At 38.5% G+C, this 20,970-nt stretch overlaps 1 protein-coding gene across 1 annotated transcript in view; it reads left to right on the top strand.

Annotated features, from left to right (window-relative positions):
* UNC13C (unc-13 homolog C) overlaps positions 1-17,473 on the top strand; it is a 676,763-nt gene extending 659,290 nt beyond the window's left edge. Inside the window, exons 31-33 of the mRNA XM_049852627.1 lie at positions 8,524-8,616; positions 10,185-10,344; positions 16,848-17,473. Coding sequence (XP_049708584.1) covers positions 8,524-8,616; positions 10,185-10,344; positions 16,848-17,133 — 539 coding nt within the window. The 3' untranslated portion in view covers positions 17,134-17,473. The remainder of the gene's footprint in view (positions 1-8,523; positions 8,617-10,184; positions 10,345-16,847) is intronic.
* Positions 17,474-20,970: the final 3,497 nt, after the last annotated feature.

Raw genomic sequence — 20,970 nt, forward strand, 5'->3', positions numbered from 1 at the left:
AGCAGATGACTTAAACACATACCGTATTTTTACATAAATAATGTGTGCCTTCTACAGTTGTTTGCCAACTGTGCCCTCCCCTTGTGAGATATTTTCATCAGCATGCTATGCTAATTTTTTTTATAAAAGCAGTGTGTAAAAAAAATTGGCATAGCACCTCTTATGAAAATACCTCGTTGGAGAAGGGCACAGTTGGCAAACAAACGTAGAAAGCAGGAGTTATTTGCTTCAAGATATGGTGAGTGCTTAAAAAAATGTAGCCATTGTTGTTAATTATTGCCATGAATTCCTTCAAATATATACTGAATATGAGATAATGAGCAAACACAAAATAATAAATGTTGGAGAGGCTGCGGAGAGATTGGAACACTTATACACTGCTGGTGGGAATGTCAAATGGTACAACCACTTTGGAAATCAACTTGGTGCTTCCTTAAAAAGCTAGAAATAGAACTACCATACCATCCAGCAATCCCACTCCTCAGAATATATCCTAGAGAAATAAGAGCCTTTACACGAACAGATATATACACACCGATGTTTATTGCAGCACTGTTTACAATAGCAAAAAGATGGAAGCAACCAAGGTGCCTATCAATGGACGAATGGATAAATAAATTATGGTATATTCACACAATGGAATACTACGCATCGATAAAGAACAGTGACGAATCTGTGAAACATTTCATAACATGGAGGAACCTGGAAGGCATTATGCTGAGTGAAATTAGTCAGTTCCAAAAGGACAAATATTGTATAAGACCACTATTATAAGAACTTGAGAAATAGTTTAAACCGAGAAGAAAATATTCTTTTTTGGCTATGAGAGGAGGGAGGCTGGGGGGGGAGGGAGTATTCACTAATTAGTTGGTAGATAAGAACTACTTTAGATGAAGGGAAAGACAGCATGCAATACAGGGGAGGTCAGCACAACTGGACTAAACCAAAAGCAAAGAAGCTTCCTGAATAAACTGAATGCTTCGAAGGCCAGCGTAGCAGGGGCAGGGTTTGGGGACCATGATTTCAGGGGACATCTAAGTCAATTGGCATAACAAAATCTATTAAGAAAACATTCTGCATCCCACTTTGAAGAGTGGCATCCGGGGTCTTAAACTCTAGCAAGCAGCCATCTAAGATGCATCAATTGGTCTCAACCCACCTGGATCAAAGGAGAATGAAGAACACCAAGAACACAAGGTAACTACGAGCCCCAGAGACCGAAAGGGCCACATGAACCAGAGACTACATCAGCCTGAGACCAGAAGAGCTAGATGGTGCCCGGCTACAACCAATGACTGCCCTGACAGGGAACACAACAGAGAACCCCTGAGAGAGCAGGAGAGCAGTGGGATACAGACCCCAAATTCTCATAAAAAGACCAGACTTAATGGTCTGACTGAGACTAGAAGAATCCCAGTGGTCACAGCCCCCAGAACTTCTGTTGCCCCAGGACGGGAAACATTCCCGAAGCCAACTCTTCGGACATGGATTGGACTGGACAATGGGTTGGAGAGGGATGGTGGTGAGGAGTGAGCTTCTTGGATCAGGTGGACACTTGAGACTATGTTGGCATTTCCTGCCTGGAGAGGAGTTGAGAGGGTGGAAGGGGTTAGAAGCTGGTGAAATGGACACGAAAAGAGAGAGTAGAGGGAGAGAGCGGGCTGTCTCATTAGGGGGAGAGTAATTGGGAGTATGTAGCAAGGTGTATATAAGTTTTTATGTGAGAGACTGACTTGATTTGTAAACTTTCACTTAAAGCACAATAAAAATTATAAAAAAAGAGATAATGAGGAAAGAATAGGAAGTAAACCCAAGAGGAAAACAAGAGGAGGGAAAGGGGCTTAAGAGAAGCCACTTCCGGGTTTACTCATCTTGACGATGGGAAAAACTTAGAGAACCAGATGAGTTAGGTCACTCTCACCTGGAGTCCTGGACCTGAAAATGGGAGAAGCAGTAGAGCAGGTAACCTCTGATACTCAGGCCCCAGCCGAAGTCCACGGAGAAAGACAGAAAAGCCTTTGTCAGAGGCTTAAGCAGTTTAGATAACCTGTAGGGGTCATTTGAGAAGCTGTGATATTTTTCATCTAATACTTTAAAGGATGCTGGTTGGAGATTTAGGGGTAATAATCACTTTGAAAAAACTATATGCATAAATATCACTAAATTTATAAGACCGTTCTCTAACACCAAAACCAAACGTGTTGCCATCCAGTCAATTCTGACTCATAGCAACCCATACCACAGAGTAGGACTGTCCCATAGGGTTTCCAAGGAGCAGCTGGTAGATTCAAACTGCTGACCTTCTGGTTAGCAGCCTGAGCTCTTAACCACTGTACCACCAGGGCTTGACACAATGGGTTAGTCTCTAATAAAATGTATTAAAATTATAGTGGCTGATAGACTCACTCTATTGGAGTGCTTATATCATGCTATATCATAATCTGATAGGACCTTTTATCCTCAAAAACTGATCTGAAAAGGACTTCGAGCAAAGCAGACAACCAGGTCTTTTAGCTTCCTGCCCTTCTGCCACGGTTTACTCACAGGAGCACTACTCATTCCCAGAGCGGAGAGTTTGGTATTTGTGACCAATAATGTTGGTGACAAAGGACACATTCTAAAGGCCCAGATGTTGATTTGAGACATATAGAGTCTAATTCCTATGGATTCAGAATAGGCAAGGTTATATAACAAGCATTAAAAAAAAAAAAATTGCTTTCGAGTCGATTTCAACTCATGGCGACACTATAGAACAGAGCAGAACTGCCCACGTAGGGTTTCCGAAGAGCGGCTGGTGGATTCAAATTGCTGACCTTTTAGTTAGCAGCTGAATGCTGAACCACTGTGCCACCAGGGTTCCATAACAGGCAGAGTGTTAAATGACTAAAGAATAGTGTATTAGATTACTTTTATACTCAATTTCATAAGAAATGGAAATCTCTTGTATTTTGCTTACTAACTGCCCGGTTAGTATATGCTTTCAACTTCAAAATGCTTTTTGTTCAATTCTGTTTTTATTTTGGGATGGGCAATTGGCAGATTTCACCATGTGCAAATGCTGGTCAATCAGATTTGAGGCTGTGGTGAACAAGACCCTCCAGAGTGTATGACATGGGAGGTAAAAAGGACTGCCCAGTACAGCAGACATGTAACTCACCTGTGACTAACATAGCTCCCACAGCTTCAGTATCTGATGAAGAACTGAAATACATGTACAGACAGTCCTCACTTTGCACAGTCATGTGGGACCATAAAAGTGGCCAAACAAGCTGTGAAAAGCAATCTTAATAATCAGTAGGAAAATTCCACTTCTACAGTGGCTTTTTAAAAGTTTTGTCAAAACAAACACTCTTATCGTCAGTTATAAATGTATAAGGAAATGAAAAAATAGTGAAAGTAATATTTTTAGCACATCGTAAATTAAAACATTAGAAATATTAAGAATGAAAGTGTTTTCTTTCTCTGTAAAAACCTAATCAAGGACGGTGGCATAGGGGTTAAGAGCTCGGCTGCTAACCAAAAGGTCAGTTCTAATCCACGAGGCGCTCCTTGGAAACTCTATGGGGCAATTCCACTCTGCCCTATAGGGTCACTGTGAGTTGGAATCGACTTGAAGGCAATGGGTTTAATCAAGAGTAGTCTGAAAAATGTTTACCTTCTTCTCATCAAATAACTACATAGCAGGCATCTTTTCTATGCCTTGATGGGTTGGCATATTCCTTTCTAAGTTTGGATCATCTACCAACATTTTATCCTTTCTGCTTGCAATGTTATAACAAATGAGAGTTCCTTTAATGTGTTTTTTGCCCATATTACTTCCACTAGGACACCTTTATCCTCATTTATGCAGATAAGTTTGCCTTCACTAAGTTCCTTGGCTGCTTATCTAGGGTCTCTCCAATGGTGGCAGGACCAACATCCACAGGGTCAGTTATTTCTGCTTTAACTCCATAATGTTCTATGACAATTCCACTCTGGCATTACATCAGTTTTCATTTCTTTGCTGCAGTTTCATCTTTGTTGGCTAATTCTTTCTTTTGATTATCCACGTTTGTTTTTAAAATATTGTCACTGGGAAACAAAGCAGCAACACAAGGACATACTTTGTCGTCTGCAGGAACAGAGTAACAGATGTGCAGTGACCAATCACGACAGGTTTTGAAAGAGGTGACTGGTCACTGATCATGATGTAAATCTGTTATTTACATAGTGATTTGTGGACTAAAGAACTAGCATCAAAGCTTGCTTTTTATCCAATTAATCACTGTTAATAAAAAATCATGGTAACTGAAATTTGAGCCATGTTGTTGGAGGACTAATGGTATTTAACCAAATTGTGGGAACTGAAATCCGGGCATATCAAGACTGTGCAAAGTAAGGAATGCCTGCATATTTAATCTATCAACAAATATCTAATTGGATACTTAAATCCATTGCCGTTGAATGGATTCCAACTCATAGAGACCGTATAGGACACGGTAGAACTGCCGATCTTTTGGTTAGCAGCCAAGCTCTTAACCACTGTGCCACCAGGGCTCCAGAGTTGGCTGTTTATATTTATCAAAAGAATATTGTGAGTTTACCATATGAATTAAAGGTAAGCAGTATGGATAAGCTTCCTGGCATTATGAAATGTAGTTAGGGAGAAAAAACATGCATAATTAACTATAATACCAGGAGTAATGTATGTGCCCCTAGAATGCTATAAACAAAGAGCCATGAAAGCATCAACCTGAAGCTCTAAAGTGACCATTATAAAAAGCACAATTATTAAGCAGGAATAGCAATAATGATAAAGTCATTTTAACTAGTTTCTTCTACCCATAATTCTCAGGAAACTATTTAGTCCCTAATTCTACTTTTTTTAGGGTATGTGCCCCATTAAGCCAGTCACTCCTTGAAAACTCTACGGGGCAGTTCTACTCTGTCCTATAGGGTCGCTATGAGTCAGAATTGATTCGACAGCAATGGGTTTGGTTTTTGGCCCCATTAAGCAGTCATTTTCAAGACTATGTTTAACTTGATTGAGCAGCACATTTCACATTTTGTGCTAGAAAAGGAAATGTATACTTTGAGAGTCTAGTAAAGGTTTCCACCCAGGAGGTTTCAAAAAATGTTGAAGCGCTGTTAGTATGTAAGTATGATTTTTAAAGTTTTTCCCCCAATGCAGCTTCTGTATCTCTTCAAAAGACACACACATTTAGGATATACAAGTGGAAAACTACAGAAAGAAAGAAGACAAATTCTATGTATTAAAAAAAAGTACCTTTTAAAAGGATTTAGGTTCATTTCTTTAGCTGTTAAATGTTTTAAAGCAGCATAAAATTCTTCTACCATAACTAAGAGTAGTAAACAAACTCACGTATTTTTCTAATGGGATTTTATATATTCTACCATATAAATCTCAAATTCTGTAACAACATAATTAGGGCCTTCAAGTTAACTTGGTCATTAGAAACAGATGAAGAAATGCTTTGATGAAAAACATTCACTAATTTACAAATATGTTTAATCGTGATGTTTACTCTGGGCAGAAACTAGCCGTTGTTATATTACTACATATAGTAATTCATATAAGGTCTGCCACAGAAGTCTTAACCCAGGCACTAAGAAGGCTGAGATCCTTACTATAACAACAGAGACAATTAGACAACCTGACGGATCAGGAAAATTCACAAACTGACAAAAGAAAAGAAGAAGATGCAAATAACCTGAATGAGATAGGGGACATAACAACAGAACCAACTGAAATAAAAAAGGTCATAACAGAATATTATAAAAAATTATACTCAAACAAATTTGAAAACCTAGAAGAAATGAATGAATTTCTAGAAACACACTACCTACCCAAACTAATAAGAGATTGAAGAGGTAATTTAAAAAAAAAAAAAAAAAAAAAAACTCCCAACAAAAAAAAAGGCTTGCCCTGGACAGCCTCACTGGAGAATTTTACCAAATACTCAAAGAGCTCATACCAGTACTACTCAAACTATTTCAGAGGATAGGAAAAGGAGGGATACTCCCATATTCATTCTGTTAACCCAACATAATGCTGATACCAAAACCAGGCAGAGACACCACACAAAAAAAGAAAATTACAGACCAATATCTCTCATGAACGTAGATGCAAAAATTCTCAACAAAATTCTAGCTAATAAAATTCAACAACATATCAAAAAATAATACACCACAACCAAGTGGAATTCATACCAGGTCCTGTGATTCTTTTATTTATGTGGTGGACTATGTTGATTGATTTTCTAACATTGAACTATCCTTGCGTTTATGTTCAATGTTAGATAGTTTAATGTTAGAAAATCAATCAACATAGTCCACCACATAAATAAAAGAATCACAGGATTATCTCAATCGATGCAGAAAGGCATTTTATTCAATAAAGTCCAACACTGATTCCTGATAAAAACTCTCAGTAAAATAGGAATATAAGGGAAAATCCTCAACATAATTAAAGGCATACATAAAAAACCAACAGCCAACATTATTTTCAATGGAGAGAGACTGAAGGCATTCCCCTTTAGAGTGGAAATCACACAACGATGCCCTTTATTACCACTCTTATTAAATGCTATACTAGAAGTCCTTGCTAGAGCAGTAGGGCTGTTCTAGCTCATTGTCTTTGGGAAAGGAGAAGCTCCATGGAACCTGCTGGTGTGAGGCTCATTTCCAAATAGTTCCCCTAAGCATTAATTGACTTTTCCAAGACACAAGAGTTGGCCACTTCTTCCTGCTGAGCATCATCTGGTACTACCATCTGCCACATTCCTCTGGGCACATGTCCAGCCACGATGATCCCTGATAAGACTGTAGCCTCCAGTCACATCTACCCTTTCTTGTCGCCAACTCTGGTGCATCAAAGGCCAATCATAAGCCGTCTTCTATACCTCTCAGGAACCATGAATTAAAGGAGCTGGTGCTGACATACTCTCTGGCTGGCTGGCCCCCACTTGGCCTTGCTATTGTCATATTGTCCGCTAAGTAGGCAACCAATCCAGTACTGAAATTCCCATCTTGCTAGCATTTTCATAGTTTAAAACTATTTCTCTCAGAGTTTTTCTCCTTACTCTGCAGGAAAAGGAAACATTCCCTTTACTCTTTACCCCTCTCCCATGGAGCAGAGAAGAGAGGGAATAATAGCCCCTTTACTTACCCAAAGTGACAACTTTCTACCTTCCAATCTTCTTGTTATCAACTGGTTGGGGCATGGAAGGTGGCTCCTTTTGGTGAACTGGCTCTTCTCAACAGAGCCTGTTGGGAGGTTCTGGCGCAAATCCTGGTGATTCTCTGAACTTAGAAACTGGAAGTCTCTTAAAACCATTTGTTTTTGGCTTTGAACAATAACCATTCTTTCTAGGAAAATAATATTCTTGTTATTCTTATACATTGAATATGTGAGTGTAAATTGTTACACTCTCTATGGAACAAAATTTAAACTGATAAGAAATATCACTTCTAGGAATTATCCTGTAGGTCAACTTATAAATATTAAAATTAATTATTCATTGTAGATTGTAATACTGACAGAACAGCCTAAATATGATTAAATAAATTATTGGATATTCATTCATATCATGGAATTAAGGCCCTGCATTATTTTAAGTGTCTAAATATTTGTGAACAGCTCAGTGATTCATTTTCAGAAAAGTATTTATTGAACATTTACTTTGTAGTTAGTGCTGTGGTATTCCAAGCCATATAATGAATGAGGCAGCTTTACATATACTGAAAGTAATACCCTCCATGATATATTTTTGGGTGAAAAGGTAAAGGGCAATGTAGAGCATGTGCTCCTACTTGTGAGAAAAAGTTATATGACCATGGATAATATGTTAATAGATGTGTATCTACCAAGAGGTTAGTTTTATTCTCCCTATTTACAAATGAGAAAGCTAAGGCTTAAGAATATAGTAAATTCGCTAGAACTACAGAACCATTAGTGGCATAACGAATATTTGAGTGGCATAATCAAGCTTATCTGACTCCAGATCACAAGCACTTTCCAACACAACATGTGGCATCCTTGACCGACTTTACAGGAATGCCCTGACCATTCCTTTTTATATCACGAGTAGATCTTATAAATACATCTATTATGGGGCTTATCACAGTATATTGCAATGATATGTCTACATATTGGTTTCTCCTGGCAGACTGTCAGCTCCATGAATGTAGGTGCTCTATAGAGTCATCTTTGTGTCCCCAGTGATCTGGTATGGTGCACTGTAGAAAAGTTCTTAACAAAGGAATGAAGACAATGATACATCCTCGTGCATAGTCAAGGAACTGCCATATGACATTTTAGTTCCAAATGATTATACCCAAGCCTCAAAACTGCACAGCAAATTTAACTTCATGAACACTTAGCAATACTTATTATGTGTTATTAACCAAAAGAACCATGCATTTGCTATTAACGTGCTTTAAAGTCTCCTTTGCAGAGGAATCAAGATGTTCATTATTAAGTCATCTAAAAGCTCGGGCCAGTAAACTTATGCTTACTTGCAGGTCGCTCCTCCAAAGATGCAGTAGGTCAGATATCTGTTCATGTGGATATCACTGCCACCCCAGGAACTGGAGAGCAAAGAGTCACTGTCAAAGGTATGTTTCAGGTCCAGGTAGATTAAACAGCCTATTAGACTTTATGCTCTGCACAACAATGATACAGAAAAAGTAAATTTTTTTCTCAGATCTCTGTTTTAAAGAATGTGTATTAAATGATTTTAGGTCATGCTCAGGATTTCTTCATTAAGCAAAAATTTTTTATTCAGAACTGAAAAAAAGTGACAGATGTTTAGCCTCTATTATTTGAAATATCTAAATAATTTTAACACATTGGTAATTAAATTTCAAAATTGTATATATGGAACATTTACTCCGTGGTTGGTGCTGTGGTATTCATTGAACATTAGTACTATGGCTGGCTCCAGACTAGTCAATCAAATTTTGGATGTTAAGTCAATAAATTCTTACTATTCACAGTCTACCTACTTACTTGGCTTTCTATGTCACTGCCAACAATTGCTTTTAGTTTAGTTTTTTTTTTTTAATAAGTGGGTCAATCTATTGGTTTTATATTGTAAATGCGTGGTTTGAATATGGGATCATTTCAAAAGTGAAATTTCATGGTTAACATTTTGCTCAATAGAACCATGATCTATCCATTTTTATGGATATTCTCATTTTAAATATCCTCTTTCCAATTTATTTTAAAATTGCATTAAATAATGTATCTTTGTGTTATAAAAGCTAAAGTAACCCAGCTGTAATACAGAATAGACACACACAGCACTAGCGAGGATACTATCAGTGTCCTTAAATATTATTTAAAAACATTTTGCCAATATATAACAAAAGCTATAAGGTTTTATGAGCCTTTCGCATTAACAATTCTTATTGTAAGAATCTTTTAAGGATATCGTGACCAAAGGATGAACAAAATGTACATATGAGAATGTTCATAAGAATTGTTTATGATGGCTAAAATTAGGAAACAGTCATAAAGCTTAACGATAAGTGGCTGGCTAAATACAGGCTGGTATATCCATACAGTGAAATATTTGCAGTTAGAAAGTGTATAATAAGTTAGAAAAATATGCATGATGAACTTTAAAATAAAGCTAATGTTAAGACCGCAATACACGATGACTTCATTCTGTACATATGGCAATTCAATATTGAAAGCATACACACCAAGATATTAACAGTCACTATCTCTGAGTGATTAAATTACTGGAGATTTGTCCTTTAATCTATTTTTTATATATTTCATAATGAGCATATCTTAATTTTTAATGTGAAAAACATCGTGTTTTTACCTTAGAAAAGAAAGAAATTATAACTTTTCATTAGTATCAAGTGTCATTCAGCTGTAGCTAACTTTTCACTAGTATCAAGTGTCATTCAGCTGTAGCTAACTTTTCACCTTGCCAATGTCACACAGCTTAGAACTGAAAGGTCCATCAAACGTGCATTCCAGAGAAGAAATTGTTTTCTCTTCAAGGACATTTTCTTGTCAATGGCATGAGAGGGTGCTACCAAATACAAGTTATAGCTTCATAAATCATTTTAAAAAATAAAAATTCACCCTAAGGACCAAAAGGAGGAAGCTGAGTTTCCACATACTTGCCTGCTAACACTTCATACTCCTTTTCCTTTTTGTTTTTTAGTGATTGCTATTAATGACCTAAACTGGCAGACCACAGCAATGTTCCGCCCATTTGTGGAAGTTTGTATACTGGGACCCAATCTTGGAGACAGAAAGAGAAAACAAGGCACAAAGACAAAAAGCAATACGTGGTCGCCAAAGTACAATGAAACATTTCAGTTGTAAGTCATAAATCCAACTATTATTCAGCCATGCACTAGCCATTGTACAACTAAACTTACTGAGGGATTCAGGGTAGGAAGGGCACTGGGCTTTGGTAAGGAAAGCAAAGCCTTTAAGCTTACATATTCCTGTGCATCACTGATCCCAGGCAAATGAAGAAGGCTATGGTTTTAGTCCTTGTCTGTTTTTCGGTATCTGTTCAGTGCCTACCATGTGTCTAAGTTAGAGGCACTGCGTATACAAAATAGGAGATCCCTACTCCCACAGAAGTACTCCACAGAGACGAGGCACCTGTTATAAACAAAAAGACAAAGAAGTAAACAAGAAACTATCAGATGATAGTAAGATCTATGGAGAAAATTAAAATGGTGATTTAATAGAGTGGCTGGATGTTTAAGATTGGGTGGTCAGGGAAGACTCTTTAAACGTGTGACTTTTAAACAAACTTGAAAAAACTAAAAAACCAGTCATGTAGGTAATGGGGTTGAAAACATTTCAGGCCAAGGCAAATAGTTAGTGAAGGGCTCTAAGGCAGAACAAGCCTAGCATACCTAAGAAACAGTATTTAGTGGGCACGGGGGTGAGATAAAACGAGTTTGGAGAAGTGGTCAGGGTGCAAGTATCATGCCACATAGAGCTGTGCGGTCAAGGTAACAGAGTCTAGGTTACATTCTAAGTTCAGTAGAAGGCCCACTGAAGGGGATGAGCAATCTGTTCACATGTTTAAAATATTATGCTGTTTGCTGTATAGACAAATAATTTGTGACTTGGACTAGATGGTATAAGACGAGGTGGAGAGAAGTGGGAAGATTCTGAATGTGTGTTGGAAGTAGTTTCTACAGAACTTGCAGCAGACTACAGGTAGAACATGAAAGAGTATATCACTCAAGTTCCCAAGAACGTTCAATTTAGGATAATTGAAGAAGGGCCTATTTAAAAAGGAATTTACAGGGATATGAGTGTTGGAGAAACACAGCAAAAATGATATAACCTGGGCTACTAGAAGGTAGGCTATTAGCCACTCCTAAACCTGAAAGATGTTAAAAAGCAAAGACATCACTTTGAGAACTAAGGTGCGCCTGACCCAAGCCATGGTATCTTCAATCGCCTCATAGGGTCGCTATGAGTCAGAATCAACTCAGTGGCAACTGGGGTTTTTTTTTTTTTTTTTCATCTCTATGCGAAAGCTGGACAATGAATAAGGAAGATCAAAGAAGAATTGACGCCTTTGAATTGAGATGTTGGCAAAGAGTATTGAACATACCATGGACTGCGAGAAGAACGAACAAATGTGTCGTGGCAGAAGTACAGCCAGAATCCTCCTTAGAAGCAAGGATGGTGAGCCTTCGTCTCATGTACTTTGGTGTAAAAATGGCTTGGGGGCAGTGTCTGACCTCCTCCAAGCCCACAAGGAGGAAGAAGAACCAAGATCAACAGCAAAAGGCTGACTCCCATGAGGTGGAGGCCAGACATGCCTCTTCTCTCTGCTATCTTTACGAATTCTGACACCAACCATACCTCCCACAGCACTCTTTACTTCTCTGCTGGGCTTGATAATTCATTGCAATGGTCACACGGAACTCACAGACAGTACTCATGATTATGGAGTTTATTAGGGAAGTAACAGTTACAATTAAGGCTCAGGAACACTCAGGATACAGTTCTTCCATGAGAACAGCCTCTTCCTAACCATGCTCACTGGCATGCCTTTCCCTGGCCCAAGGCCTCTCTCCAAAGGCACTCAGCTTTCTCTCTCCATGGGCCAGGAAGCCCACCCCACCATCTCCTGCTGCTGGATCTCTGCTGCCACCTCTTCTCAACAGCTTCAAGTTTATACTTTGCTCTCTCTCGCTCTCACTTTCGCACTCTCTCTTGGTCTCCTGCTTCTAGGAGCTTCTCTGTGCAAGGTTCCAGGGTCTAAATGACATGGTTTCTGCCCCTGGCTTTTCTTCCCTGGTAGTGGTAGGATCCTTCCTTGTCTTCCTCATTTTTGAGGGTAAGCACACCCAAAAAAGCATGTAAGCCAGCCACTTCATGCCTTTATCTCCCCCCACTGATTCTCTCACTGATTAAATTGCCCATCCCTATCAAACCAGTACTCTGAGGACACAAGCGTGTTCTTTGGTCTTGAAGAATCTTCTTTTCTGGTTGGAACTTTGAGCATCTACATCCATAAACAAAGTCCAGAGCAAGCCATCAAATTGCAGCAATGTATACCACCTCACTGTGTCAAACATCTTTGTCTTCATTCAACTGGGTTCCGGTCAGCTCATTCCTAGCCATCCAAGCCAGGTTACAATGCGTAGCAGCCTCAGGCTCAAGAGTTCACACACACCTCCCAGCACTTCAGACAGCCTGTCCACACTCTTATCCCTAGCCCCCTTGGGCTAGATCAGCAGGTTCTCCCATAAACTTAGGAGTCTATACACAACTTCCTTTACTTATGACCAGCCAGCCCTTCCTCTCTCTCATCCCTAGCCCTGGTGGCCTACCAATGGAATATGTCCAAACTCAGCATGTCTCCTCATTGCTGGACTTTTGAACATGTTATCAGGAAGGACCAGTCCCTGGAGAAGGACATCATGCTTGGTAAAATAGAGGGTCAGCAAAAAAGAGGAAGACCCTCAATAAGCTTGACTGACCCAGTGGCTGCAAAAAATGGGCTCAAGCATGGCAACAATCGTGAGGATGGTGCAGAACTGGGCAGTGTTTCATTCTGTTGTACATGGGGTTGCTATGAGTTGGAACGAACTCAATGGCACCTAACAACAACAACATACCTGAAAGGAGAGGAACAGTCTTTACTGAAAATTGAGAAGGTGAAAATGTGTGTAGTCAGCCAACCATAGAGGAGCAGCAACCACCCATGGAGGGCTCCAGTCTGCCTGAGGCAGCCTCACAGGCAAAGATCCAGGGAAATAAAACTCTGACTTCTCTCCCATCACTACTTCTGGTCTCCTGATGGAGCTCCTGTTTGGCCAAAACCAACTGGAAGCTGCAGCATGGAGAAACCATATTAATGTTGTCCTCATAAGTCAGTGTTCTATCGTGAAGTCCAAGGGGGGAGATGGATGGATCCAAGTGGGGCAAATGGAAAATACCTGGCACAGAATGAAATTAAAGATAACCCCCTAGGCTTTTGGCATGACCGACAAGATGATTCATCAAGATGGGGGCATAGGGACAGGAGATGATGAGATCAAGAATTTTGTTTTACACTAACTAGACAATAGATAAGTGGTAAATTTGGTGAAGGGTAAGACGGTACACAATACTGGGGAAGTCAGCACAACTTGACCAAGACAAGGTCATGGAAGATTCATAGACGCATCCAAACTCTCTGAGGGACCAAATTACTGGGCTAAGGGCTGGGGACCATGGCTTAGGAGGACATCTAGCTCAAATGGTGTAACCTAGTTTATAAAGACAACATTCTACATTCTACTTTGTTGAGTAGCGTCTGTGGTCTTAAAAGCTTGTGAGCAGACCTCTAAGATACTCCACTGGCTCCACCCCATCTGGAGCAAGGGAGAATAAAGAGAAACAAAGACACAAGGGAAAGATTAGTCCCAAGGACTAATGGACCACAACTACCACAGCCTAACTAGATGGTGCTTGGCTACCACCACCGACTGCTCTGACAGGGATCACAATAGAGGGTCCTGGACAGAACTGGAGAAAAATGTAGAACAAAATTCTAACTCACACACAAAAAAAGAAAAAAAACAAAACAGGCTTACTGGCCTGACAGAGACTGGAGAAACTCTGAGAGTATGGCCCTCAGATACCCTTTTAACTTGCTACTGAAGTCATTCCTGAGGTTCACCCTTCAGCCAAAGATTAGACAGGCCCATAAAACAAAAGGAGACTAAATGGGCACACCAGCTCAGGGGCAAGGACAAGAAGGCAGAGGGTGGGGGTGACAGGAAAGGTGGTAACGAGGAACCCAAGGTTGAGAATGTCGGTGTTGACATGTCATGGAGTTGGCAACCAATGCCACAAAACAGTATGTGTATTAATTGTTTAACAAGAAACTCATTTGCTCTGTAAACCGTCATCTAAAGCACAATTAAAAAATGACTTTATTTTTAAATATGCTAAGCACTACTTTCCGCAAAAAAAGAGAGAAAAATTGTTTTAAATCTTCTAATTTGAAGATGCCTAGTTCTTTAGGGTCGCTAAGAGTCAGGATCAACTCAATGGCAATGGGTTTTTTATGGGTTAGGTCTATTCTGTCCTATAGGGTCCCTATGAGTCAGAATTGACTCAATGGTACACAATAACAGTAACAACATTGGACATCCAAGAGGAGATGTTAAATGTGCAGCTGGGTATAACGAGAATTATCTGCATACCCCGTCTTTACCAGTTGCCATCTAGTTGACTCCGACTTATGGCAACCCCATGTGTGACACAGTAGAAGTGCACCCCATAGTGGCTGGTTTTTTTAGAAGTAGATTACCAGGCCTTTCTTCTGAGGCACCTCTGGGTGGACTCGGACCTCCAACCTTTCAGAGAGAAGCAGAACGAATAACTGTCTACATCACCCAGGGATTCCTATCTGCATATAAACCCATTGCCCTTGAGTCAATTCCAGCTCATAGCGAAATGTTAATTCCATACATCTAGATGAGCTGCCCTAAGGACAGAGTATAGATAGATAAATACAGGGGGATCGAGCCCTAGGGGTTTCACACACACACACTCCAAAATAGTCCTTTACTGGTTTGTTTTCTGTTTATTCTTGCACTCTTGATTTCTAAAGGACCTTTCTACAGTCTGTACTCTGAATACTTAACCCTCTTATGCCTCAATAAAACTTAACCACCTAACCATATTTATCAAAAGGGTTCTAATTAATTACACAAAAAATTTGATCAAATTCAAATGTCTTCTAAAAGGCTCTAGAAATTATTTGAATCACACAAAATTCAGATATCACACAGTGAGCTACTGGGACTGCTATACTGAGAAAAGGAGGCATTTTGGTTCTTTTTAATTCACTAAAAGATCTTGCTTCTATCATATTTTTCTATTCTCTATTTTCTTTCACATTATTTTGTATTCTAAAATAAGTACATGGTTTAGTTATCAATACCACCCAGAAATGAAGGTTTGGCTCTGCAAAACATTTGATCAGAAAAAAATCACTTGGAAAAGGAAAGAATTTGGAAGCTTGTGCTACTGAGGAATAGACTGCATTCATGAGAAGGTCAAGGATATCTGAGGATGAATAAAAATAAGGGGCGGAGGAGAACTACCGCAGGCATATCAGCGCTCAGCCTTCTTCATTATGTTGAGTGCTGACGAGTTGTCTTGGATTGTTATTAGTAGAGGCCATCCTCAGCCCCACACTTGACAGGTCTAACTGTTGCCATAAGGGAAGAATTGGCATTGAAGCACCAAGCTCTGCTGGAACTGATTTACTCTGGAGATTTGTATCCAATTTAACATCTGTGAGTAGTGCTTGACAGCCTGTGCAGTGTATTCCCCTGAGAAAAAGTTCCTAGATATAATATCTTATTCAGGAGTCCAAGGTAAAGGAAAAAGATTGTAGTAACTGATACTGAAATGGAAAAGAAATTTTTCCAAGAGTTGTCCCTCACCCTGGCCTAGCTCCCACACTCCCTAGCAACCCCATCCTGCCCACAGTCTTTTCATCCAACGGCAGGAATCTCACCACCAATTAGGCAGGATAAGCAAACTGGGTCTAGATTAGTGAGGATTATGGGTGCCTCAGGAATTTGGACATTGATAAAAGGGAAAGCATAATAAAGTGATGAAAGACATGGTAGACCAGCACTTACATGGTTAAAGGTCAGAGTGGAAGCAATCTTCATAAAACAATATAAAAGCAGAGTAATCAAGATGTTTTCATCATTTCTGTTAAAAAGACCAGAAACCCAGAGACTGGTATTAAGGCCAAGCCTTATATTAGTGCTAAGATGAACTCACCATTTCCATTATTCTAGACGTAGTCAGAACATGACAATTAAACATTATTTTTAATATTATTACCATGCACATGGGGCCACCATGAGTGCGAGTCAACTTGACAGCAACAACAAATAACAATGCATTATATATATATTACTTTTGTATATTAATTATTAAACATCAATAATTTTAATTCAAAACATAAGAAACATAGGAATAAAGTACAAAAATTTTGCTTAAGATTAACAGTATCTTCATAAGTACAACATGATACTTTAATTCTAATTTCTATTAATATGTTTAACATCAGTGTAATAAAAAATGTTTAAATTGATTTGCTATTTCCACAGGGAAAGAAGGACTTTTTAATTTAGATCATCAATTAACATCTTAAGAAAACTGAAACATAATTTGAAGGATATTTACATCAGGGTTAAAACTCTATGATACCTCATTTCCTAATATTCAGAACAATGTATAAAATGCTTAATGATATTTTAGTACTGTCTTGATTCCTAGGTGAAGTAAATTTTTTGCTCAAAATTCATATTTTTAATCCATACAGCATTGTGAGTAATGAAAACAGCCCAGGGGCCTATGAACTTCATCTCTCAGTTAAGGATTACTGCTTTGCCCGAGAAGATCGAATTATAGGAATGACAGTCATTCAGCTTCAGAACATAGCGGAAAAGGGAAGTTATGGAGCGTGGTATCCTCTTCTGAAAAATGTCTCTATGGACGAAACTGGTTTGACTATCCTTAGAATCCTCTCTCAGAGGACCAACGATGATGTGGCTAAAGAATTTGTAAGGCTTAAATCTGAAACAAGGTCTACTGAGGAGAGTGCTTGAAACGAAAACTGCACAATATCTTTGAGAATTCATAAACTATAATTGATGACTACATGCATGTGCAAATACATAGGAATGTTTATTTCACTATGTTTCAGTGTTTGCCGGTACTCTAGTACAGTGTCTACAAGGTATGTGGAAAACCTGCTGAACTTTTATACCCATTCTGGTCTTTGGGAAGTAAATGTTCCATAAAGTGCCAAAATTATGATGTAAAGTAAAATATCAAGAACATCTTTTAAAATGTTAAGTTTCATTACCAATTTCTCATCCATTGAACACACTAGAAAATAATTCGTCTTTGGTGTTTGTCCACCAGTTGTCTTTGTTAAATTAGTTTATATTGCCCATAGATCATAAAGCATTTGTTACTCAAATTCTGTTTTATTTAGACTTACCTCATTGTAGATGTCCTACAAATACCCTTTTCTAGTTACTTCTAGAAAGCGTTTGTAATTTTATAGTTGCAAATATATTGTGATGATTTTTGCATACAAAAATAGAAAAGGTAGGAAATACTTTATGCTGACCAGTTTCCAACCTTTCTGATATATCACTGTGAAGAAATGTTACTAAAGCAAACTAAATAGCAATGCTAAATAGAGTTTGTTAACAATGTTTGATATATTGAGAAACTTTGTTCTTCAAAACTGCCAAGGTCACATCACATTTGTAAAAAAGGTAAGTCGATGCATTTGCCATACAGCCTTGTGTCTCGGCTTTACCAAATTTCATTCTTTAGAAAGCCATAGGGTTAATGGTTTAGAAATGGATGGAGGGATTGCTTCTTAAAATTACCTATGATAAGTAACTATCCTGTTAGTGTTTTCTCTCTGACAGTTATGACTATCTTTAGTTACTTAGCTCTATAATCAGTTCAATGTTTTCTTTTAAAAATATTCAACGACTTATACTGAATGCAGCATTACTATATATCGCACTGGAGCAAAACATCATGTTGTCATCTATTTAGTGAAAAATGTAAAATAAAGCCAAGAAATTGCTTACAGTTTTTGTAATTTTTGTTATTTATAAGCCCAAAATGCACCAGATGTAATAGGAAAATAATACAGCTCAGTACATAAAAATACACCTAGGTTGGTTTTTGAATATGAAATAGTCTACGAGTATTTTGACTTTCTGTATTTTTGTGGTTTGACTTCCTAGTGTCTGTACCTAAATACTTGGCTGTAGAACAGTACTTTATAATTGTAACTTACCGTCATAACTGTTAGTGGACTATCTACACTCAGAAACAAGAACCTGTTATAATGGTTGCAATCTGTGAACAAGCTGGTCTGCTATGTTAAGAGCACAGCTGAATAGTGTCATGACTTTGAGAACTGTTCTGCTTCTGGGCGTGAAAACACAGACCAGTAAGAACAACTAATTCATGTTAAATTGTTAGGCACTTGCTTTGCTAATGATTTATCCATATGCATAGTGTGATGCGATCCTTTGGCATATGCATTAATAAATGGATGTATATTGAGCACAAACAACATTTTGTTGTATCTTCTGCTATTTAATTTATGCAACATCTCTTCTTGTTCAGGGATAAAAACTCCAGGCTCTTTTTACTGTTCTTTTTTTTTTTCTTTGCACATGGATATTCAATTATTCCAGCATCATTTCTTCAAAAGACCACAATTCTTCCTTTGACTTGGTTCTACACCTTCACCATAAATCAATTTGCCAAATATATGTGGGTCTATTTCTCAAATCTCTATTTTACTGATTTGTTTATCGATCTGTTATTTATTGATCTACTCTTTTGTCAATATAACATTGTCTTGATTAGTTTTATATTGTCTTAAACTTGAGCTTTGTGAGTCCACCATGTTGTACATTTTTCAAAATTGTATTTGACTATTTTAGTATTTTCCCTTTCTATAAAAAAATTAAGATCATGCTGGGATTTTTATTGGCATGACACTGAATCTATAGATCAATTTGGAAAGAATGATATTTTCACAATATTAAGTCTTCAATCCATGAACACACACTGTTTCCATTTACTTAGGTCTTCTTTGATTTCTTTCATTAATGTTTTGTAGTTTTCAGCATACAGATTCTGCCAAGTATTTCGTGTGTGTTTGTATGTGTGAGATAGCGTAAATGGTACTTTGAAAAAAAATTCAAACTGACATTTTATCTTGCTACCTCAGCAACCTTATTATTTGTGGGAGATTTTTGGTAGATTCCACAAGGCTTTCTGATTGACAGTCATGACAAGTAGAGACAGTTCTTTTTCTTCCCTTTCAATCTCTATGCATTTTATTTTTCTTTCCTTATCTCAGTGGCAAAGATTTCCAGTACAATATTGAAAAGGAGTGGTAAGAATAGATAAGCTTGCATTGTTCCCAGTATTAGCGGAAAACCATTCAGTCTTTTATCATTAAGTATTTTTTTTTTTTTTTTTAGCTGTAGGTTTTTCTTTATGTCATTTAGGAAGTTCCCTTCTTTTCCTACTTTGCTGAGAGTTTTTATCATGAATGACTTTTAAATTTTTCAAATGATTTTTTGGCACACACCTACTCCTCACTTAATGACTAGCTCCTTATCCACATTTTGCATTTATGGCAATGGTAAAAACATCTACTATCAGACTATTTGGTGCATTAATGAGGCAGCGGGCATGGCTACAGAGCACCCCCTCCCTTGAGTAGGATCTCTGGAAGGCCTCTGGGAAGCTAGGCTGTGTGCTCTGCACCCTTTGCTCCCTCCTGCCAGCAGGGGCACCTTGTTCAGCTGCCTTGTAGGGCCAGCCTCCTCCATGGCCATGGCTTCTGGGCAGACATGTAGGCACTACCAAACCAGTGAGCATCTGTTCCCAGCTCCTCTGTGGCCTGAGGTACTGCAGCTCAAAAGTGCTGTGGGTGGAAGGGAAGAAAGAGACATTGGAGAAAGTGTTTGGAAGAAAGGCACCCCAGTTTAATGACATCTCAAAGTGAGCTGAATTGGACCTAAAGTCTCCTCCTCAGTGGGGCCGGCGCATGGCCAGGTTCCCAGCACCCTCACAGGAAGCCCCAAGGCTCAGTCACTTGCTAGGCCAAGAGGGCAGAGCAGCCTCCAGATCCTGAACATAGGGCTTGCAGTGATGAGAGTGGAGTCCTGGAGGTGGCTCCGTGAGGGCAGCCCTGACCCAGCACAAGAGGAAGGTGCAGTGGTTGAGCCATGGGCCCTCCAGTCACACAGCCTGGTGTTAGCCAGCTTTGTCTCTTTTAAGCCTCCTTCTGCACAGAGGAATAATCTATAATTGGACTTGTCACAGTGATGAGCACATCAATAAATCTTTGCTACTGCTATTTCTATGATATTTTCAAAGTAGAAAAAATTCTCCATTTCTGCATAAGGCCTATTTTCACATAATGACCTGGTCTTTGGAACCGAACTATGTTGATAAGTGGGGAGTGGATGTATATTAAAAGGATCATATGGTTTTCCTTCTAAAGTCTGTTATTGTGGTGAACTACATTGATTTTTGAATGTTTAAGCAGCTTTGTTTCTGGGACAAACCCCATTTGGTCATTATGTATTGTCCTTTACATAAATATTGCTGGATTCAGTTTGTTAATATTTTGATGAATATTTTTGCATCTATATTCATGACCTACATAGGCCTATAGTTTTCTTATAATGTTTTTGCATTGCTTTGGCACCAGGGTAATATGGCATCCTCAAAATGAGTTGGGAATCGTTCCCTCCGTTTCTATGTTCTGGAAGAGATAGTAGAGAATTGATATTATTTCTTCTTTAACTATTTGGTAAAAATTAACATTGAGAACATTTGGACCTAGATTTTTTCTTTATTGGGTGGTTTTAAACCACAAATTC

The sequence above is a fragment of the Elephas maximus genome, chromosome 13 (assembly GCF_024166365.1).
Source record: "Elephas maximus indicus isolate mEleMax1 chromosome 13, mEleMax1 primary haplotype, whole genome shotgun sequence".
NCBI lineage: Eukaryota > Metazoa > Chordata > Mammalia > Proboscidea > Elephantidae > Elephas > Elephas maximus.